Genomic DNA, 19,989 nt, shown 5'->3' with positions numbered 1-19,989 from the left:
AGTTGCCTCCTAGCAGGGAGGGGAGGCCCCAGAGTGGGCCGAAGTCCTGGGGTCCACCAAAGGAAACCGCCCCATGCCCCTTCACTCACAGCAGCCACTGCCTGTGCACACCAACCTCAAGGCCACACACAGCCCCCTTGTCCCGAGGAGCTGTCCCCACTCACAGCCACAGTCTGTGGAGCGTTTATTTCAACCAGGAAGTAACCAAATCTACGTACAGTCTAAAAACAGTAGAAAAGGTGAGTAAAAAGGCCCTCGCTCCATCTAGGGTGGGGATGGAGGGTGGGCCGGGGCAAGCGTCGTACCTGGCACCCAGAGAGGGGCTGGGCAGCGAGGACAGTGCCAAGTAGAGGGAGGCTTGCCGAGCATGGGGCAGGGAGGGCACTGCCCGGCTGCCAGAGCCTGTCCACCTGTGCCCACGGGGCAGGCAGAAACCCCGAGACCACCCCACGTGGCCAGCCTGGCTCAGAAAGGTCCAGGGCTGGTTCAGGGGAAACCATGGCCTGGCCTGGGTCCTGTTAGCAAGTCCAAACCTGCAGAGAAAGGGGCTGCTTCACCAGGGTGTCCTGCGGCCGGCTGCCCTGCCCCAGCCACACCTGCCACACATACCTGCCCTTCACCACTTCCTGCTGGGGCTGCCAGCTCCTCATCCCCACCCACGCTCCGTCCTGCGCAGCCCCTTTGAATGGCCCGAGCCACGGGCACTGACCTTCACAGTGCTATCCACAGCCCCTGAGAAGAGTCGGCCCCGGGACACAGCCAGCGCGGTGACACTGCCCTGGTGACGCAGCAGGGTCTGCGTGCAGATCATGTTGTCCATACTCCAGACCTGGGGGCACATGGGACATGAGGGCCCGCCGGAGCTCAGCTGCCAGCCCTCTGAGCCTCCTGCCACCGCTGGGCCAGCACGCACCCTGAGGGACCGGTCGTAGGATGCACTGAAGACTTTGGTCTGGTCTGGCGTTGAGATGACCGCCAGGGCATACACGGTGCCCACGTGGCCCGTGAGGGTCCGCACCTGCTCCTTGGACTCAATGTCCCACACCTGGGAGGGGTGGGCACAGGCAGGTCAAAGACACTGAGCAAGGCGGGGGAGACGGGGCCACAGTCTGGCCCTGCACCCAGATGCCCAGGCCTTACGTGGATGAGGTTCTCGTAGGTGCCACAGACAATGTGGTGATTTGTCACAGCAATGGAGTAGACGCTGCCACCAGACGTCTGCAGGACGTGGATGCAGTCGAGGGTTCGGATGTCCCAGATCTATGAGTAATCGCGGGCCAGTTGGTCCCAGGCCAGGTGCCTCACCCCCAGGGACCCTGCACCCCCAGGGCTTCAGCACCGCTGGGCAGCCCACCCACCCAGCCAGGGCATGTGCGAAGGTAGGAACAGGGGAGATGGAGCCCCAGGTGCTGGCCTGGGAAGTGCTGGTAGGGGGCAAGGCCCTGTGGCCACCAGGTGTGCCCAGGCGCACCTTGATTGTCTGGTAGGAGCCACTGTACAGGTAGCTCTGGGCAGCCACCAGGGCCCGCACCCAGTGGTTGAGGCCTGTGAGCTCCTTCTTCAACTTCAGCTCAGTGCCCACGATGTCCCAGACCTGCAGGGATTGCTGCAGCTGTGGGCTGGGCAGGCAAGGGATGCCTCAGTGACTCACACACGCAGGCACACCCTCCCCCCGTACCTTGATGGCCTTCAGGGAGCCGCTGAAGAGCATGTTGTGTGAGGAGACCAGCGTGCACACAGGGTTGTCATGGGCCCGGATGGTGTTCACCTTCTGCAGGTTCTGGATGTCCCACACCTGATTGGGGAAGGACCGGAAGCCTCAGGGCACCAAGCCCTGCCACCTGGAGTCTGGAGTCTGGAGCCCAGATGGGGAGAAACACGTCCCTGGGGCACCTACATACTGGGGCAGGCCTGGGCCGCCTCCTACCCACCCGCCTGTAGGCCCCACTCACGATGATGGTGCAGTCTGCAGAGCCGCTGTAGAGTTTGCACCTGGGGAAGCAGAGGCAACATGTCAAGGTGGGAGAAGCTGTGTCCCTGCTGACGCCGCCCTGGCAGGGCCCGAGGTCCATGCCAGCCATCAGGAACCAGCAGCATGGCCCAGGACCAAGGCTACTGCTGTGTCCCTAAGCGTCAGCCTATTTTCCAGTCTCCACATGGGAACCTTCGAAGGGGTGGGCCAGCCCCTGATGCCTGCCTGGAAAGCGTTTGACAGCGAGCCGGGAGGTAATTACCCACCCGTTAGCCCTGAGTCAATCCCAGGGCCGGCTGCTGGCAGTCAAGCTGCCGCCTCCTGAAAGCGAGCATCTCTCACACACACGCTTACTTGCTCGCTCCCACAAAGCCTCACGACAGGAGACAGGAGGCAGGCAGGCCACCTGGAGGCAAGAAGATGGCCAAGGTAGTTGCTCCATAGTCTCTATGCCCTGGGCTCTGCCTGCAGACCAGGGAGAGCTGAGCTCCTGCCTTCACCCCCTAAGGTCCCCCCATCTTCTGGTTGCGCAAGGTGCACCGGGGCCAGGACGAGGTTCTGCTGGGAGGCTAGCTGCGCCAGGTATTGGGAACACACAACTTTGGAGATGGTGTAGGCCACACAAGGGCCCACACACTGCTACCCAGGGAACCAGTGCTGCTCCGGGTGGAGGGTGCCCTACAGGTGGGGCACACACATAGCTACACAGGCTCGAGCTCATGGCTCGTGGCCCACGGGGTGGCAGCGCCACGTCTCCTGTCCTGGGAATCACTGATCACACATGTTGCCTGGACTCACCCCTGGATGCAGAGAGCCAGCACGATGCCATCATGGCCCTCCAGTGTCTTCTGGCACTTGTAGGTGGTACATGTGTCCCACACCTGCAGAGACCAGGGCCACAGTGGGTCCCCACAAGGTCAGCCCAGTGTCAAGGCGCAGCATGACAGGAATGAGTGAGGGAGCCCCGCCCATGGGAGAAGGCCCGTCCATGGGAGAAGGCCCCGCCCATGGGAGAAGACCCCGCCCAGAAGGTCCCACCCATAGGCAGGCTGGCAGTGCCAGGCATGCAGCAGTGCCCAGCCCAGCCAGGCTGCGGAGACTGAGGTAGGACCCTGCCCACCTTGATGGTCTTGTCAGAGGAGCCGCTGAAGAGCAGGTCACCCATGGAGTAGACGCAGAGACACCACACGGGGCCCTGGTGACCCACAAAGGTCCCTTTGCACTTGAAGATCTGCTGAGGGTCGTAGGCTGCAGAGATGGGAGCAGTGGGTGAAGTCCCAGTTGGGGCCTAGGGGGAGGGCAGCTGGGAGCCACGGCGGATCCATACTCACAGCCTAGGATGCCCATGTTCAGCCGCGCGTTGATGTGGGACAGCTCGTCCTGCAGGGCCAAGGGCAGGGCAGAGGGCAGGTGGGCAGGGCTGCTGTGGGGCCAGTGCAGCCTCTCTGCCCCTGCTGCCCTGGGCCAGGGGTGGGCAGGGGCAACAGCAGCCCTGCCACACATATGACCCCTGATCTCGACTAGTGGGGCCAAGGCCAGGGGAGGCCTCCCTGCCGGGGCCGCCAGCCTCCCTGGGTCTCACAATCCAGCCCCTGCAGCCCCGCCCACTCACATTTAACATGGATGCGTCCCGCCGGAACTCCATGAGGTCCTCGCTGAGCTTGCTCTGGTTTTCGTCCAGGACGTCTGAGTAGCAGGAGGAGAGGGGGTGTCACTGGTGCCCAGAGCAGTGGCCAGGCTCCCGCCTGCCCTGGTGCCCACCCTCACCAAACTTGAGCTCCAGGCTCTTCTCTAGCTGGTCGATCTTCTCCGAGAGCTTTCCCAGCATGGAGCGCAGGAAGGCGATCTCCTGGTCCTTCTGGGCCAGCGCCACGTGCATCTCGTGGAAGCGGTCGTCCGTCTGCTGCAGAAACTCCTTCAGGCCCTCGAAGCGGCAAGTCTCCAGGTGGGTCTCGTAAGTGTCCTGGTTCCCGATGAACGTGCACCTGCGGGGACAGGACAGCTGCCTGCCTGGCGGGCCCCTGCCGGTGCCTCCCCATCCCCAAGAATCCCCCTCAAATGCTCCAGCCCTGTGGCCGCTGCACCCCAGGTCCAGCTGCCCCCACCCACACCTGCCGTCCTGCCCCTCCTCCCCACCCAGCTACCCCCGGTCTGCTTCACAAGTGAGGTCCCATCATGTCACCCCCGCAGAGCTCTTCAAGGGGTCCTCCCTTCCTGAGGATAAAACCCACGCTGCTCGGCAGCCTCCCTGCCCTGAAGAACTGGGCTCCTGTCCCTCCTCCCACCCCCACCTCCCTCTCCAAAGCTCTCAACCCCAGCATTTGCTCAAATCCGCCCATGCCGGGCCGGCTGCGGGGGCGTCCACGCCCACCTTCCTGGACGCCCTCGGCTACCCCTCTGGGTTTCCAGGGCCTTGGGCCTCAGAGAGGATTACAGACCCTGGTGTGGCCCCAGCTCCGGCCTACCTCCCCGGGACCAGCAAGCGGCAGCTCTCAGCGGAGCCTGTGGAGGGCCTGCGCCCACCCCAGCCCGCCCCCGCCCGCCCCCCACTCACCCGTACTTGGAGTGGGGGCATTTGATGTGCTCGCACTCCTTGAGGTGGGCCTCCAGGTTCATCCTGAGCAGCGGGGGGCAGCTGGGGTTGTTGGGACACCGCACAGGCCTGTAGTCACAGCTGCCCTCGTGGTCCCTGTGCCAGGGCAGGATGCGGGGAGGCCTCAGCCAGAGACCTGAGAGGCAGCCCCCAGGGAGGCAGAGGTGCCCAGGGAGGGGCACTTACTTCCGGGCGCTGAGCTTGATGGTGAAGGGGCACCCTCGGGGGTCCACCTCAAAGATGGGGGGCTTCCCGCCGCCCGCCACCCGGCAGCCGTGCCGGCAGTGGATGAAGAGCTCTCCGATCTGCTCGGCCACCGCGATGTTGTTCACCACCACGGTCAGTTTGACGTTGTCCACGGGACACTTCTCTGGGAGAGGAGGGCATGCTGACCCTCACGGCCTGCCTGGCACATGCTCCCTCACCCGGCTGGGCATGAGCCTCTAACGGGGGCCAGATCTGTCCATCTGCGCCTCTGAGGCACGCAACGTGGAACGGGGGCACAGGTGGGCCACCAAGAAGGAGCAGCAGGTGCTGAGGGAGTGTCACCTGTGACACTCAAGTGTGCCCGGAAAAGTGTGGGGTGGGGCCAAGAAGGCAGAGGGCAGAGTGTGGAGAGGCAGGCAGGAGCGGGCGCCATGCAGGAGGACGACAGCCTCACCAGTGAGAAAGGCCTCCCCAGAGGGTGCCAGCCCTGGCCTGGGGAGCCTCGGCCCACACCCACTGTGGGGTCTCTGAATCTGGACACACTGGAATTTGGGGTGTCCCCACTCTGCTCATGGAGGTCCTGAGCCTCAGCCTGAGCATCCCCAGGACTGCTGCAGCCCCATCCCAACCCCAGCAGAGGCCGAACAGGCACAGATGCTGTGCAGGGGACAAGGGAGAAGCCGCCCGCCTCTGCTTGGCAGCCAGGGGCACGGTCAGTGCCAGGCCTGGACCGGGGCACGAGCCTACCTGACTTCAAGGCACATCTTCTACAGAATGTGTGCTGTGGAGGCAAAGGGCGGATTTGAGGGTGGCCGCAGGGTCCTCTTTTTCCCGAGTCCGTGGCCATGGCAGCCACAGGCCTCACTGTACCCCAAGCCCAGGGCAGCCAGAACAGGCCTTGACCAAGGCCAGGGCGCCGCAGCCCTGGCCCCCGAGAGCCCTGGGGTCCTGTGGGGGCCTCCGGCAGCAGGGGGGCTGGGAAGGGCGGCGGGCTCACCCCACACGTGGTGATCACGGGGTCTTTGAAGACGCTGCAGCAGAGCTGACAGCACAGCTTCACTGAGGGCTGCTCCGCAAACACCAGTGGCTCCTGGAACCAAGCAGGAAAGGCAGGCGATGGCGGGAGGCCACCCTCAGCTCCGCCACCACCCAGGCACCCAGGCGCTCTTGCTCCAGGCCTGGCTGTCCTCTGAGGACAGGGTCACGTCCTGAGAGAGGCCTGCTTAGAGCTGGGGGGCTTGATCGGGGCCCAGGAGGGAGAGCGAGGTCTGTGGCCCCAGAGGCAGGGCCCAACCCCGGAGGATGAGTCCAGCCACCCAGTCTCGGCCGCCCTCGCCCGCTTCCTTCCTGGGGTGAGACTAGAAAGGGCCCTGCTGGAGCCCTGTGCTTCCCGCTGCCAGTTCCCGGGCAGCCCTGAGAAGGGGCAGTGGGGGAACATGCCCAGGGGACCCGGCATGGTCCCTCGAGTCCCCACCACGGACCAGCAAGCACTGCAGTTCCTGTCAGGCCCCAGCCGCCCTCTCCCTGTGAGCTGGGCTGGCATGGCGGAGGGGAAGGTGCCTCCGTGCCACTGCTGCGGTGACAGCCCTGGAAGCCACTCTGCGCCGAGTCCCCCACACCTACCGGCTCCTCCTCCTCCTCGGGCAGTGAGAATGTGGAGCGCAGAGACATGCTGGACTCTGAGTGCAGGGAGCGGACGGAGATGGCGGAGTCGGAGCGGCGGGGAGTGCTGATGGGGGGCTGTGTGGAGGGAGAGGCGCCCGTCAGGGGGCTCCGCACGGGGTCAGAGCCTCCGGGGAGGACAGGACCCAGCCCGGCGGAAGCGGGAGGGCAGCAGCGCCCCTGGGGCCACCCCAGTCCCCGTGGGCGCTCTCCTTGTCCACAGGGGCCGTGGGTGGGTGTGAGGAGCTGATGCAACCCAGGTCCCTGCCTGCCCTCCTGGGCGGCCTGGGCCAGGGTGCTGGGCTGCCCGCTCACGCCTGCCACCTCTCTTTGTGTAAATGGAGAGACTTCCTGCTATTCAATTCCACATACCCGGGCTGCTTCCTGCTTCCCGTGAGGGAATGTGGGCCGTGAGGGGGCACCTCCACCAGCCAATCCTGGGCAGCCGAGGCCGTGACCGCAGGATGGAAGGGCCAGGAATGCTGGCAGGGAGCGACGGCTGGGCTCCAGGTGCCCCCCGGGCCTGGCTGCTTGTCTGGCCTTGCTGGTGGGGGACACCAGGCCCAGCTGGGAGGCTCAGAGGGAAGGCAGGGCCAGGCCCCCAAAGAACCTCGGCTGCGCTTCCTGAGGGCAGGAGTGAGGGCTACAGGTGCCTGCCTCTGGCTGAGCCATGGACAAGGGAGCCTGGGGGAGGGGCAGACACTGTCCCTTCCTCCCCTCTGGCCTGGAAACCTCCAGAAGTTTCCAAGAGCCACACTGCCCAAGGCTTCTCTCCTGGCGCTCTGACTGCAGAGGGGCCCAGCTGCTGCTCTGCCGAGCCTCTGCCCCCTTCCCGGCAGCCTGGGTATGAAACCCACAGAGCACAGAGACAAACCAGTCCCAAGGCCAGCAGGGGGCATTCTGTGCCATGTGCCCACCTCCCTTCGGGTCCCAAGGGCTTGTCTGCATGGAAACAGCACGTGGGGAGCAGAAGGGAGTCAGAGAAAGTGAGTCACAAGGGCCCCACGGCAGCAGGGGGAGCCCCAGGGGCGAGAGCAGAGCAGGAGCTGGCACGGGAACCACTCTCCCCAGCCTGCCCACTGTTATCCCAGAGTCTCCCACCCTCTTGGGCATGGGGGTTGACAGCAGGCAGGCCTGGGGGACGGGGGGAGGGCAGGAGGGGGACTCCCTGTGTGGGCCTGTCAGCAAACAGAGAAGGTACCCGCCTCTCTTGAAAGCCACCGTGACCCATGGGGATAGCAGGTGATTATGGGAACCACAGGCATGGCGGACTCGTGGCCTTCGGGTTGTGGAGACCGAGGCAGGCAGAGGCCCAGGGGATGGGGCCCAGACATACCCAACTCGCCCTCGGCCTAGCACAGCGCCTGGCACACAGGTGTGTTTGTTCAATTAATTAAAAACTTCTTTTCTGGCCGAGCAAGGTGGCTCACACTTGTAATCCCAGCACTTTGGGAGGCCGAGGCGGGGGTCGGATCACCTGAGGTCAGGAGTTCGAGACCAGCCTGACCAACATGGAGAAACCCCGTCTCTACTAATTCAAAATAAGCCGGGAGTGGTGGTGCACGCCTGTAATCACAGCTACTCGGGAGGCTGAGGCAGGAGAGTCACTTAAACCCGGGAGGCGGAGGTTGTGGAGAGCCGAGATCATGCCATTGCACTCCAGCCTGGGCAGCAAGAGCAAAAGTCCATCTCAAAAAAAAAGAAAAAGGAAAAAAGAAAAGGCCTCGGTCCCAAGAGGGCCAGCAGGGCCGCCACACCTGGTGTCCAAGCACTGGAGAGAGGCAGCTGCCAGGGAGGCCCCACACGCCCCCACCCCCCGCTGGCTAGTCCTTCATGCCCAGGGCAGAGTTGGCCTCTGTCCCCTGGGTAAGCCCAGAGCTCAGCAATGAGCGCCATTGACCAGGATGGCAGGGAATGGCCATTGAGACCCTGGCTACAGGGCTCAGGTACCAGCAGCCAGCCCGACTGCCCTGAACCTTTCTGCACCTCACACAGCCAGCAACAGGGAATTCCCTGGCTCCCCCAGCACTTGGTGCAGGTTCCGCAGCCCCCACCCCATTGCCTGTGGTGTCCCCACAGCTTAGGTCCACACACCTTTCCCCTCCCTCCTCTCATCAGGACCCCTCCTCAAGCCCTGCCTGGACCCAGCAACCCCGCTCATTCCCTACCCAGCAGCAGAGCAAGCTCTCAAAGCATGCATTTTATTGTGTTATCCTCCCGACTGAACTTTCTGTGACTTCCACCTCCCTTAAGATGGAGCCAAATATGCCTCATCCTGGCCTGTAGGTGCCAGGCCCTCTGACCCAGCTGCCCTCACTGGCTGCCCCCTGCCACCCACAGTCCAGCCACAGGAGCCTCCTTTCTCACAGACTTGCCATGTCTGCCAAGGCCTCAGTGTATCCACAGGTGCTGTTCCTCTCCTGTGCCTCACCAGCTCACTGTCAGCTCCTCCTGGGACCTGGTCCCCCAGGAGGGAGGGTGAGGGGAGGCTGAAGCTCACACAGGCTCCTGGGGGTAGGGACCTACCATGCTGTCCTCCTCGTCCCGCGGGGAGTAGGCAAGGGTGCTGGAGGAGGAGGGTGTCCTGCAGTGCTGCTTGTAGGTGCTGGTCCCGTCAGCTGCAAGGCAAGAGGGCTGGAGTCTGAGTGGGGACTCCCTCAGCAGATGTGGGGGAGGTGGGGCCCGTGCTGGACACCCGGCCCTGTGGGTCCCCTGTAGCTCACGGCCCTCCCCAGGGCCAGGCAGGCAGGAAAGCATGCAGGGATGGCGCGGGGGAAGCTTGGGTTCCCTCTCAAGGCCAAACCAGTGCCAGGAGCGTGGACGCTGGGCTCGATCTACATCTGGCAGCCCCTGCCCCAGCCCTGCCTACCCCAGGCAGGGTCTTCTTTCAGGGCCTCTACAAGCTCCCCAGCACCCCAGCTTGAGCCAGCTGAGGCCCATGGCCAACACGGAGCCATCACTCTGAAGGCTGCCTGGCAGCAGCTGGGGGTGCCATTTTATTTGCCTCTTGAGGCGCCTCTGCCAGGTGAGTTCCCTGACAGCCTCCACTCACAGAGGGGGAAGCTGCGGTCGAGGTGTGGGGCTGGGATGCAGAAGGGCCAGGACCGCATCCTGGTGTCCCTGGCACAGCCAGGACCAGGAAGTGGCCCCAGCCTTGGTGGCCTCCTCTGGGGCAGGAGCTGAAGTGCCCTCCCTCCTCCTGCCCACATGTCAACCCAGCTTGGCCAGGGCCAGAGGGCAGGACTACCCTGGGAGGGGCCGGTCAGTCCACGTGGGAGCCAGAGAGAGACACCTCCCGGACTCAGGACCAGCCAGGCTGGGATGTCACAACGAGTCCTGGGCTCGAGATTGAGGCCGCGAGAGGCTGCCGTGTGACTGGGCCTTGGTTTCCCCATCTGTCGTGAAGGGCCAGGTGAGGCACCTGTGGGCGCCCTGCAGCCTGGCTCTGCCCATCCCTGCCACCGAAGGGCTAGGCACAGCAGCCGTGCCCTGCCCCATCCTGGGCACCTTCTGCTGTGTGACAGGGGCCATGGGGCTTCTAAAGGTAGATGAAAAGGCACCATTTTTTGGGGGGTAGGATTAGAAAAAAAAAGAGGGCCCCTGGAGAGCCCCTGAGGGGGTCACTGGCAGCAAACAGGCGCTACTGTGAGCAGGTGTCCTTGGGGGCCCTGTGACCCCATGGCCAGGTTTATCAAAGCAATTAAAAAGCTAATTAGCAGCCAGTGTGCTTCTACAAAGGGCAGAGTGCCAGAAAGGAGAGAGAACAAAGTCACCACAGAGCGCCCCCTCCGGAACGAGGGTCCCTGGCCCTGCACCTCGGGAAGAAGGCACTGCCACTTCCCCAGGGTCTCCCTGAGCATGGCGCTTGCGTTCAAAGCGCAGCACTCTGGTTCTTAGGGGATAGGACTGAGAAGCAGCAGGGAAGCTTCAGGTTTCCGTCGTGTATCCCGCCCAGTGGTCTTGTGCAGGTGGAGATTTATTGGGCTTGGCTTGCTGGCTCATGCCTGTATTCCAGCACTTTGGGAGGCCGAGGCAGGAGGATCACTTGAGCCCAGGAATTTGAGACCATCCTGGGCAACGTGGTGAGACCTCATCTCTACCAAACATAAAAAAAATTAGCCAGGTGTGGTGGTGCCTGTGGTCCCAGCTACCTGGGAGGCTGAGGCGGCAGGACTGATCCCAGGAGGCACAGGTTGCAGTGAGCCAAGATTTCGCCACTGCACTCCAACCTGGGTGACAGAGTGACACTCGTCTCAAAAAAACAAACCAGACTTATGGATCTCTTCCACTCTCTCTCTCTTTTCCTATTAATATTTTACAACTGTAGCACTGTTACTGAAACCCTAGGGCCAAACTCGAGAGAAGACCTCCAGGCACACAGGACCTTTTGAAGGCTGGCCAGGAGCCTGAGACTGGGGACAAGCTGGGGGTCACTGTGACAAGGGACAGGGCTGTGTGGTGGTGCTGGAGATGTCAGGGCAGCCTCCCTAGAGGGGATAAAGAGGGCAGGGAGAGAGGGCACAGCACAGTCACCGAGGCACAAGGAGCAGCACACCTGACTCCCGTCCAGTGGAGAGGCCCAGGGCTGAGAGGCTGTGAGGACACAGGCTGGGGTGTGAGGCTGCCCGCGCCCAGCACTGGCACCCAACACCAGCTCACCGGGAAGCACCCTTCAGTCCTTAGCAGGGTGGGCGTGGGGGTGCCCCAGTTATTGCCAGCTTGGGCTGGCCTTGGCTTAAGGGCTCACCTTTTGTGATGGTGGTGACGGCCGAAAAGGCGGGTCCGAAGGTCGTTTCCATTCTGGTCTAGAGGGAGGATGGAGGAGACCTGGCCTCATTACCGGACAGAAGGAGGACATGCACATGTGGAGCCCACTCACATGCGTAACACGTGACCAGGCCAGGCCACGCAGCACTCACACACCTAACCGTGCAATCAGGCCGCGCCATGCAGCACTCACACACTTAACCATGCAATCAGGCTGCGCTGTGCAGCACTAACACGCCCCAACCACACAGGCGCACGCACGCACGCACGCACGCGCGCACACACATACACCCACACACCCCAGCTCCCCCAAGACCCAAGCTCGGGACGGGACTGCGCTGGGAGCTCTGCAGGCAGCACCAGATCCCTGGGGCATGCTGGGGGTCCTGGGGATGTTGGGCTTGCAGAGGGGCAGACCCTTACCCCTGTGGTGACGTCTGGGGTGGGAAGATTGCTGGGCCCCCCGGAGAAGCGGTTGTAGCGGGCACTCTTGCCTGAGCTCATGCTCTAGAGAGGCATCTAGGGTCCTTGGGCAGCATCTCCTGTGGGTGGAGCACACATGAGGGGCTTGAGAGATGGAGCCCAGGCCCCTGTGAGCCAGACGGGCTGCTGTAAGTGTGCAGACCTGCTCTGGGCCACCGTGGGGCCGCCGCAGCAGCCTTCCAGCACCAGCACCGGCTCAGGCAGGCCTCTAGGAGGCAAAGGTCCTTCACCCCGATCCCAGGTATGCAGAGGCCTGGGCAGGCAGGCGGCTCTGCGTCACCGTCCCTCAAGGCTTAGCCCTTCTGAGCTCCTGAAGAGCCCATCCAGCTCTTCCCTGAGGTGGAGGGACCCCTGCCTGGCTCTCTCTACTCCTCTGGGTCCTGAGTCACAGCCAGTCACCTCCAGGCTGAATGTCCCTGGGGCCAAGGCTGGGCCTTGGTGGGTAGGCCCAGGGTGTGGCCCACGTGGCGGGACCCAGTCACACAGGGACCAGCCAAGGCAAGATGAATGTGTTTCCTGCCATGGCAGGTGCGGTCAGGACGCAGCCAGCACCAGGCTGCAGAGGGGGAGACACCAGCCACACCCCAGAGAAAGAACCTGCAGGGTGAGTCACCGGAGCCCAACTCCGCACAAACTGCACTGCACGGAAAAAAGCGCAGGAGAGAGACGAGCCCGCCCCTGGAACCCGCGCAGGTCACCCCCACTCCCAGCCACGCCACAGGGGCTCAGGGGCTGGTGGGGGCGGTGGGGGGGCAGGGAGAAGGCATGCGGGAATCACCCTCCCCAGAAGAGAGGGGCTGGTGGGCCTGGGGGAGACGTGGCCCCTCTGTGGGTGCTGGGAGTGCTGGCCGGGCCCAGGGACACCTGCAGGGGCAGGTAAACATTAGAGGGAAAAAGAGACCCAGCCAACAGGTCACACCCAGGACAGAGCCCGGGGAAGGGGCTGTCCATGCCGGATGACGCCCACTCTCCCCCCGTGAGGCACCAGGCTCTGTCAGCAGGTGCCCCTCCTCCCAAGCAGGTCCCACTTTCAGGACCCGGGCAGCCTGGAAGCCAGGAGCCTGGCAGAGTGCAGCTGGGACAGCCCTGTCTCCTGCTGGCTGCGGATAGAGCCGCCAAGCCCCGGCTTGAAGCTGAGCTCCCTGTGGGGAGGAAGGCCACACGCCCAGGACTCCTGCCCCAGGCCCACCAGCACTGTCCACCTCGAGGCCCATGTGCAGCACCCCGTGAGGACACACCACGGGCTCAGCTCCCAAGGTAGGAGCCCTCAGAACAAGCTTGCTCTGGGGGCGGTGCAGCAGCAGGGAGCCCACTCCTGCAGCCCTGCTCTCACCCTGGGGAGGCCGGGCTGCAGACCAAGGCCCCAGGGGCCTGAGAGGAGTAGGACAGTCCCAGTCCCAGGCCAAAGTGGCAGAGCTGGTCTCTGCCCCCACCCAGTGGGAGCACGGCTCAGGGGGCATCTCTGAGCCCAGCTGGCTCCAGTACCTCCTCCATCAGTCCCTCCTGACTGGGCCCCTCTAGCAATGCCTGCCCTGCATGCGCCTTCAAGACGCCACTCATCACCCACCACCGTGGCCACAGTCTGGCCTGGGGCCCCCCAGCCCGGCCTACAGGTGTGTAGGGAGGGGCTGGCTCTCAAGCCCTTGGTTCCCTGCACCTGAGCTCCTGGGCTGTGTACCACTCCTGCTGTCTCCTCTCCCCTTCTCTAGGCTGCCCAGGCCCACCTGTCCTTTCCAATGCCACCTGGAAGGCCACCCACCCTGGAGCAACTCAGCCTTCAGGACTCGGGCTCAACCCGACATCTCAGCCCCTGCAGTTGGCAGTGCCACAAGCTACCTGGCCCCGCCTGATCTTTGCGTCCCGTGGTCTCGGGAGATGGGGCCTGGCCAAAGCCTTCCTCGGCCTCCCCCAGGCCCCACTGCGACTCGAGGGGCTTGGCCCTGTGTGACCCAGACTAGGCTCTCGGGGGACTTCTCTTGTGTAAGAGGCAGGGGCTCCTGAGTGTGGGCAGTGCCACACACCTGCAGCCAGGCTCAGAGGAGTCAGCCCTGGGACAGAGGTGTGGTCATGGTGTGTCTTGAAGGCTGCTCTGCCCTGGCACACGCCTATCCCGTCTCCAGCAGCTCCCGGCAGGAAGGTCGGGGAGAGCTGGCCAGGGCTTGCCTTTTGCCATTGTGCTTGGGGTGAGGATGTCCCAGCTGGGGTAAGGCCCCGATAGCCTGAACCGCAGGGCTCCACGACTCGGCACGGGAGGTTCGGCCCTTTTGGGAGCCCCAGGTTGGTTCTGGCCCTATGGGAGCAGGGAGGGGATCACCGGGCAGCCGCTAGGAGACACTGACCTGCATTTTACAAACCCATCAGCTCCCTGCACTACAAGCTTCCGGGGCCCCAGGGCCAGCTGCAAGCCCTGCCAGTGATGCCTGCCCGGGGGCCCAGGTGGCCAGGACTCCAGCAGGCACTCCCCCGGGATGGGTCGGGCTGACCTCAGTGCCTGTTGCTCACAGTCTGGGAGAGCAACTGTCTGGCTTCCCCCTCACTCTGAAGTGAGGTGAACAGAAAGGCACGCAGGGCAACGTGCAACTCAGCCAGAAAGTCCCAGCTGGCCAACAGCAGCCGGGCCATGGGGACAACACCACAGGATCTGTGGGGTGTGCACAAGACCCCACTGAGCGCCAGCTGAGAGGGACGGAGGGAGGGAGGGGGTGGAAGGAGGCAGGGACAGAGGGAGGGAGGGGGCGAAGGGAGGGAGGGGATGGAGGGAGGGAAGGAGGGGACGGAGGGAGGGAGGGAGGGGGATACTCTGCACAGGAGGCTGCTTCCCAGTTCACTCGGGTTCAGTGTTCAGCCCCAGCCAGGGACACAGAGGTAGGCGGGACCCCAGGGCTGGAGGCCAGAGAACGTTTGTGTCCCGCCCTAAGACAGGATCCATCCCCCGCACCTCGGAATTGAGCAAGATGCCCAAGGCCTCCCCTCAGCCCAGTCCCCAGGGGCTGGGTTTTGCAGTAACAGTTTCCCCAGTAGGGAGAGGACCCCTTGGGCCACAACTGGGAAGCACAATAGCTCGGCATCCCCGATGGCTGGGAGGCTGTCCTGGGGGCGTGCCCCGGCCCCACAGAGGGAGAGTGCCTCTTTCCCCGCCCCACAGTCATCGAGGCTGGGGGATGGCCGGGCAGGAAGTTGTCAACCAGAGTGAGAATTCCCCTTCAACTCTCTGGCCTCTCTGCCTTCCAGTTCCCAGTGCTGGGGAAGTGGGGGTGTGTTCCCTAGAATCAGAGACTCTTCCCAAACTGGGAAAAGCCATGGGGCAGCTAGGGGCTGAGAAAGGGCTTTCCCCATCAGCCCCCCTACCCCTCCCTTCCATGTCCCCACCACGCCTGCCCGAGCACCACCTGCCCGTCCATACCGCCTGCCCGAGCACGCCGGGCGGTCCACACCACCTGCCCATCCACACCGCCTGCCCGAGCACCTCCCGCCCATCCACACCGCCCGCCCGTCCACACCATCCGCCCGTCCACACTGCCTGCCCGAGCACCGCCTGCCCGTCCACACCACCTGCCCATCCACATTGCCCATGCTGGATGCTCCAGGGGGATTCGATCTTTGAAAGAGAAAAGTCCTTGAGGAAGCGCAGCATCCACCCTGGGGAAGGTCAGTGCTGACCTTCAGGAACGAGGTGCGTGGGTCAGCACTGTGCAGAGGGGAAAGGCAGGATTGGCCCCCCACCGTCCCCTCCACCCGGGGCCAACGCAGGGCAGCCCCTCCCAGACCTCTCCAGAATCTGGGATTCAGGCCCCGGGTCTTTGTCCACCCCACATTCACATAGGAGGGATTCCGGGGCCCTGGGGGCACCCACTGCGCAATAAGGAAGCGGAAGTCTCCCTCAGCTCCTCTCTGCCTCCACCCCAGCCCCTCTTCGGCAAATCCCTCAGGAGCCCCTCCCTAGCTGCCACACGCTGGGCTTAGAGGGCTCTGCTGGGGCATCGCCCTGGGGGCATGTGGCATGCGGACACCCACCCCTTTCCCTGGAGACACACCTGGAGGGGGTCTGGGTCAGCGGTCCCCGCCCACTTGGCAGCAGCCCAGGGTGGCCCTGCTGAGTAGGGGAGATGGGGGCTTCCAGATGCAGCTCCCTGCTGGGGCCAGGCCCGGCCTCAAAGCAGCTTCTCCAGCAACCCGGAGCAGGTGGGGTGTGGGGGTCCCCTGAACATGTGTGGGGCGCGAGCCATGGGTGGGTGTGCCTGTGAGGCCTGCAACTGCCCTGGGAGGAGCCTGGGACGGCTCCTGAAGCCTCTGCCCCGCCTGCCACAGGGCTGTGTGTGGCTGGCTGGCTGGACTGTGGCCAGAGCTCTGAGCATGGCCCCTGGCATCATAGAGCCTGCCCAGGGCACCCACAGACTGCCCGCCCCAGCCCAGCCCCTGCCTCAGCCCCCTAGCCCAAGCCCAGGCCGCTAAATTCTATAGAAACAGGCCTGGTTGCCATAGCAAAGCCACACGCACTTCCGCTGCTGTTCCCTGACGTCCCTTAGAACGTTTTTTCCATCCCAAATAGGCAGGGTGTGACGTCGAAGGCTCCTGGGGTGCCCCTGGCCTCTGCCTGCCTTGGTCCTCAGGATCCCCTCAGAACCCCAACAGACCCTGGTCTGAGGCCGGCTTGGCCCTGCTTCCCTCCTAGTACCGCGCCCCCCTTGCCTGTCCCTGCCCCCAACACCCACAGCCCCAGCTCTGCAGAGGCCTCTGAACTCCTCCCCCAGCTCTGCTCCTACTGCATCCACTCAGCCTCCAGGCCTGTCTTGCCCTGGCCAAGCCCTCCAGCATCCATAGCTCCCTCTGCTCCAGGGAGGGAGTCCCCCCAGCTCGGCTAAGGCTTTACCCCAACTTCACAGTAAGGATGCCTTTTGCTGCCCCTCCGACCCCTTGGGGGCCGGCAACATCTCTCAGTCCTTTCTTCCCCCGTATCTCATAGCTGTCTATTGTGTGGGGACCTGGCCCAGTCGAGGGGAAGTCCAGAGGGCTTCCTGGAGGATGAGGCTGCTGGGATCCAGAGTGGGGAGAGTATCCTGGGGCACAGGAAGAGACCCCGGCTTCACGGCCCTGGGCTGGGGAATTGCGTTCCTGGCTCTCACCCAAGTCAAGTGGGCCTTAGACTCTCAGAAACAGGTCGTGAGCTTTGCCCAAGAGCCCAGGGTGGCAGTGTCCGCCCCGCCGAGGCCACACTTCCCAGTGCCACGCTGTGTTCTCATTTGCTTCCTGTGTGGCTTGGTCTCCTGGGCTCCCTCCTTCCTTCTGCCCTGCAGCAGGTTGCTGACATAAACACTGGCCATATCTGGGCCCGAACAGGCAACAGGAATGTGAGGGCAGAGACCACTGACCCACTCAGTCACCCAGCGCCCTCATGCCAGCGTGCCACCGCACGGCCACCTCCTTTCCCACACCGTCCCACGGCCCTCAGTCCTGGCCCTCTGCGTCGCTGCCTCCCACTTTCCACCTGGGTGCTTCTGGGGTTGGGTCACCTCCACCCCGAGTTTCCAGACAGCCGGCCTCCTCCAGCCTGGTGAGGGTGTCCGGGTCTATACGTGACCAGCCCCAGCCTCCAGTGCTCACTTTCCCCTCTCACCTGCCCCATCTGGCTGCACCCTCCTCCTCCAGGGAGGACTAAGGGGTTGGTGGGTCCCTCTCCATAGGTTCCCCCCGCATGAGCCAAGCAGAGGGGCTGGTGAAGTCCTCGGTGCCCACCCACCAAGAAGGCCGGACTGAGACACACGCAGCCAACAGCTCTTGGCCCTCCCCACATGCCCTCCCTGACCCCGCAGGGTGTCCATCCAGGAGATGCTGTGACACCGTGGTCAAGGCCACAGGCACTGGGCTCAGACAGAGCTGGGTTCAAATTCCACTTCTAGCACTTCACAGCTGTGTACCTGCCCTCCCGGCCTCGGGCTTCTCGAAAAACAGAATAGAGCCAGACCCCCGTCTGGAAGGAGCCGAGAGAAGACGCACCCGTCAAGAGTGAAGGCACCCCAGACAGCAGCTCCTCTGCTGAGTGGACCATGGAGGCTGAGGAAGGGGGAGAGGCCGGCCCAGGGACACAGCCAGCAGACTGTGCTGCGGTGACCAGAGTCCCATTCCCTCTGCTTCATCCATGGCCGCCACACATCCAGGAGCCCCAGCAGCGCCTGAGCCAGTCCCATGCCAAGCCGGGTAGTGGCTGCATCCTAGAGCCAGGCTGCCCATGCCTCCTGGCCGGAGGCTCTTCAACTGCATCTTCCTCCTTTCCCCAAACTGCTCATTCCTTGTCCAACCAGCTGGCCGAGAGTCACACCAACCACGGGGTGCCAGGCCCCATGCGGGAGGGTGGGGACGTGTGATGGCTGAACACGAATCTGACCCGGGAGGAGCTAGGAGCCTGGTGGGGGACACAGGCAGACAGAGGGGCAGGAGCCCCACCAATCGCCACTCAATCTGCCAAAGGCACTTTTCGGTGAGTGCCAAAGACCCTGAACTTTTCCATTCACATCCAGAAATATCGTGATACTCGGCCCCAGTGGGCCACAGTGGAAGCCACTTCACCAGAGACCCTCAGGTTGGGGTGTCAGGTTGGGGTGCCGACTCCCAGCCCCTCCCCTCCTTCGGCCAGGCTGCCCATACCACTGCTCTCCCTCAGGACATGGGGCCCGAGGCTTCCACAGAGAACTATGAATGCCCAGAACGGTGAAGTCAGGATATTCGCAACAGAGAGGCACAGGGAAGGGGTCTAGGAAGGGAGAGGCCCAAAGAGAAGGAATGAGGAAGAGGGAGGCTCCTCACTTGGCGAGGGCTAGGGGGCCTGTGTGTGCCCAGGAAGGGGTCTAAGGGGTAGTGAGAAAGGTGGGCAGACAGGCTGGGCAGCATGAAATTCCTGAGCAAGCGAGCAGCCCCTCACCCCCAAGAGCAGGGTGGGCTCCAGCAGGCCCCTGCCCCTGGACTCCAGACTCAACCCCAGCTGACCACTCTGGCCTGGCTCAAGACAACCATATCTTGACAGCAGGACCTCAGTAGGGACTAGGAGACGATGGCCTAGCCTCGCTCTCTCCTGCTTCCCCAGTGAACTCCAAAGTCTGTGGTCCACACACAGTTAGAAAGCTCTTTACTGGACCTAGGTCGGACCGCCTCTCCAGTGCTTCCTCAACCCCAAGTCATCTGCCAGCACAATAACCCCCGCCCCACCCCGGCCATGCACCCTGTGACCCTGGTCCGGCCTCATCGACTTCACCTCTCCACTTGCCAGTGCTTGCTGGGGTGCGTCAGGCCCCTTGTCACCCCAGGCCTATGTACATCTGGCTCCCTCTGCTTGGAATGCTCCTCCTGCATGTCCTGGGACGGGCTGCTTCTCCATCAGGCCTTTGGCTAACGGTAGCGCCGCCCCTACCCCCGGCCAGTACTCACTTTTTCAGCACACTCTTTCTTTCTGTCACAGCACATACCGCCGCTCCCCATGATTTTAACTATCTATTGTCAATCCCACCACCCTGTCTGTTTAGATCGGGGATAGGAGGGAGTTGTTCCGCAGGAGACATTTGCCAATGCATGGAGACATTTGTTACCGCAATTGAGGAACGGGTGGTGTTTACTGGTATCTAGCGGCCAGGAGCCAGGCAGGCTGCTCCACATCCTACAATGTACAGGGCAGCCCCTCGCAGCAAAGAGCGACCCGGGCCGCGTGGTCGATGGTGCGGAGGTTGGGGAACCCTGCAGCAGACGTCGAGCACAGGAGAACTGGGACCGTGTTCTCCGCAGTCTCCCAGTGCCAAGAACAGTGCCTGGCACCCGGGAGTCTCGGGGAATGCAGGAAGAAGGAATGAGTAAAGAACGCGCGAGAAAAGGACGGAGCGAGGGACGGACTACTGACAGGCGGACGGACAGCGACGCGGACCTCGACCCCGACCGTCTCAGCCCCGCCCCCCACCCCCGCCCCGGCCCGACTCCTCGCCTCGCCTCGCCTCGATCTCGACGCGCCCGATCCCTCCCCACCGCGCGGTCCCCAGGCGCGAGCCCCGGGCCGGGCGCGCCGCGGGGACACTCACCCGCCCGCGGCCGCCCAGGAGCGGCAGCGCCGCCAGCCCGCTTCATGATGCCCCCTCGGCCGCCGGCCGGGAAAGGGACTAGACGCGCGAGCCGGAAGCGCTAGACCGCTGCGCCCGCCGGGACGTGTAGTTCCCCGCCTCTCAGGGCCCGGGCGGCTGCCTCACGCGAGGCATTTCCGAAACTACGACTTCCGGCGGCCTTGTCGTCGCGGGGCGGGATTGGCAGCTTCAGAATCACTCTATGTTGC

General features: G+C 63.8%; 1 protein-coding gene across 5 annotated transcripts; it reads right to left on the bottom strand.

The window, feature by feature from the left end:
* Positions 1–167: 167 nt before the first annotated feature.
* On the bottom strand, positions 168–19,951 carry TRAF7 (TNF receptor associated factor 7). 5 transcript variants are annotated; one of them, XM_024233786.3, is made up of 21 exons: positions 19,742–19,951; positions 11,625–11,743; positions 11,182–11,239; positions 8,961–9,052; positions 6,396–6,512; positions 5,770–5,862; positions 5,520–5,553; positions 4,752–4,935; positions 4,527–4,661; positions 3,740–3,957; positions 3,585–3,658; positions 3,304–3,352; positions 3,093–3,220; positions 2,771–2,853; positions 1,953–1,992; positions 1,679–1,795; positions 1,472–1,594; positions 1,141–1,260; positions 914–1,045; positions 710–829; positions 168–533 (listed from the first exon to the last, which is right to left on the bottom strand). In XM_024233786.3, exons 2-21 carry the CDS (start codon positions 11,703–11,705, stop codon positions 519–521), a joined length of 2,013 nt encoding a protein of 670 aa, XP_024089554.1. In that variant the 5' UTR covers positions 11,706–11,743; positions 19,742–19,951; the 3' UTR covers positions 168–518. The 5 variants fall into 5 exon arrangements, with proteins under 5 accessions (XP_024089554.1, XP_054390558.1, XP_063573567.1 ...); XM_054534583.2 differs by having other exon boundaries at positions 4,533–4,661; positions 19,742–19,860; XM_063717497.1 differs by lacking the exon at positions 19,742–19,951 and adding an exon at positions 19,262–19,594.
* Positions 19,952–19,989: the final 38 nt, after the last annotated feature.

Source organism: Pongo abelii, chromosome 18 (genome assembly GCF_028885655.2).
Source record: "Pongo abelii isolate AG06213 chromosome 18, NHGRI_mPonAbe1-v2.0_pri, whole genome shotgun sequence".
Lineage (NCBI taxonomy): Eukaryota > Metazoa > Chordata > Mammalia > Primates > Hominidae > Pongo > Pongo abelii.
Note: the sequence above shows the minus strand (reverse complement) of the source record. Positions and strands in the feature narration are given on the sequence as shown.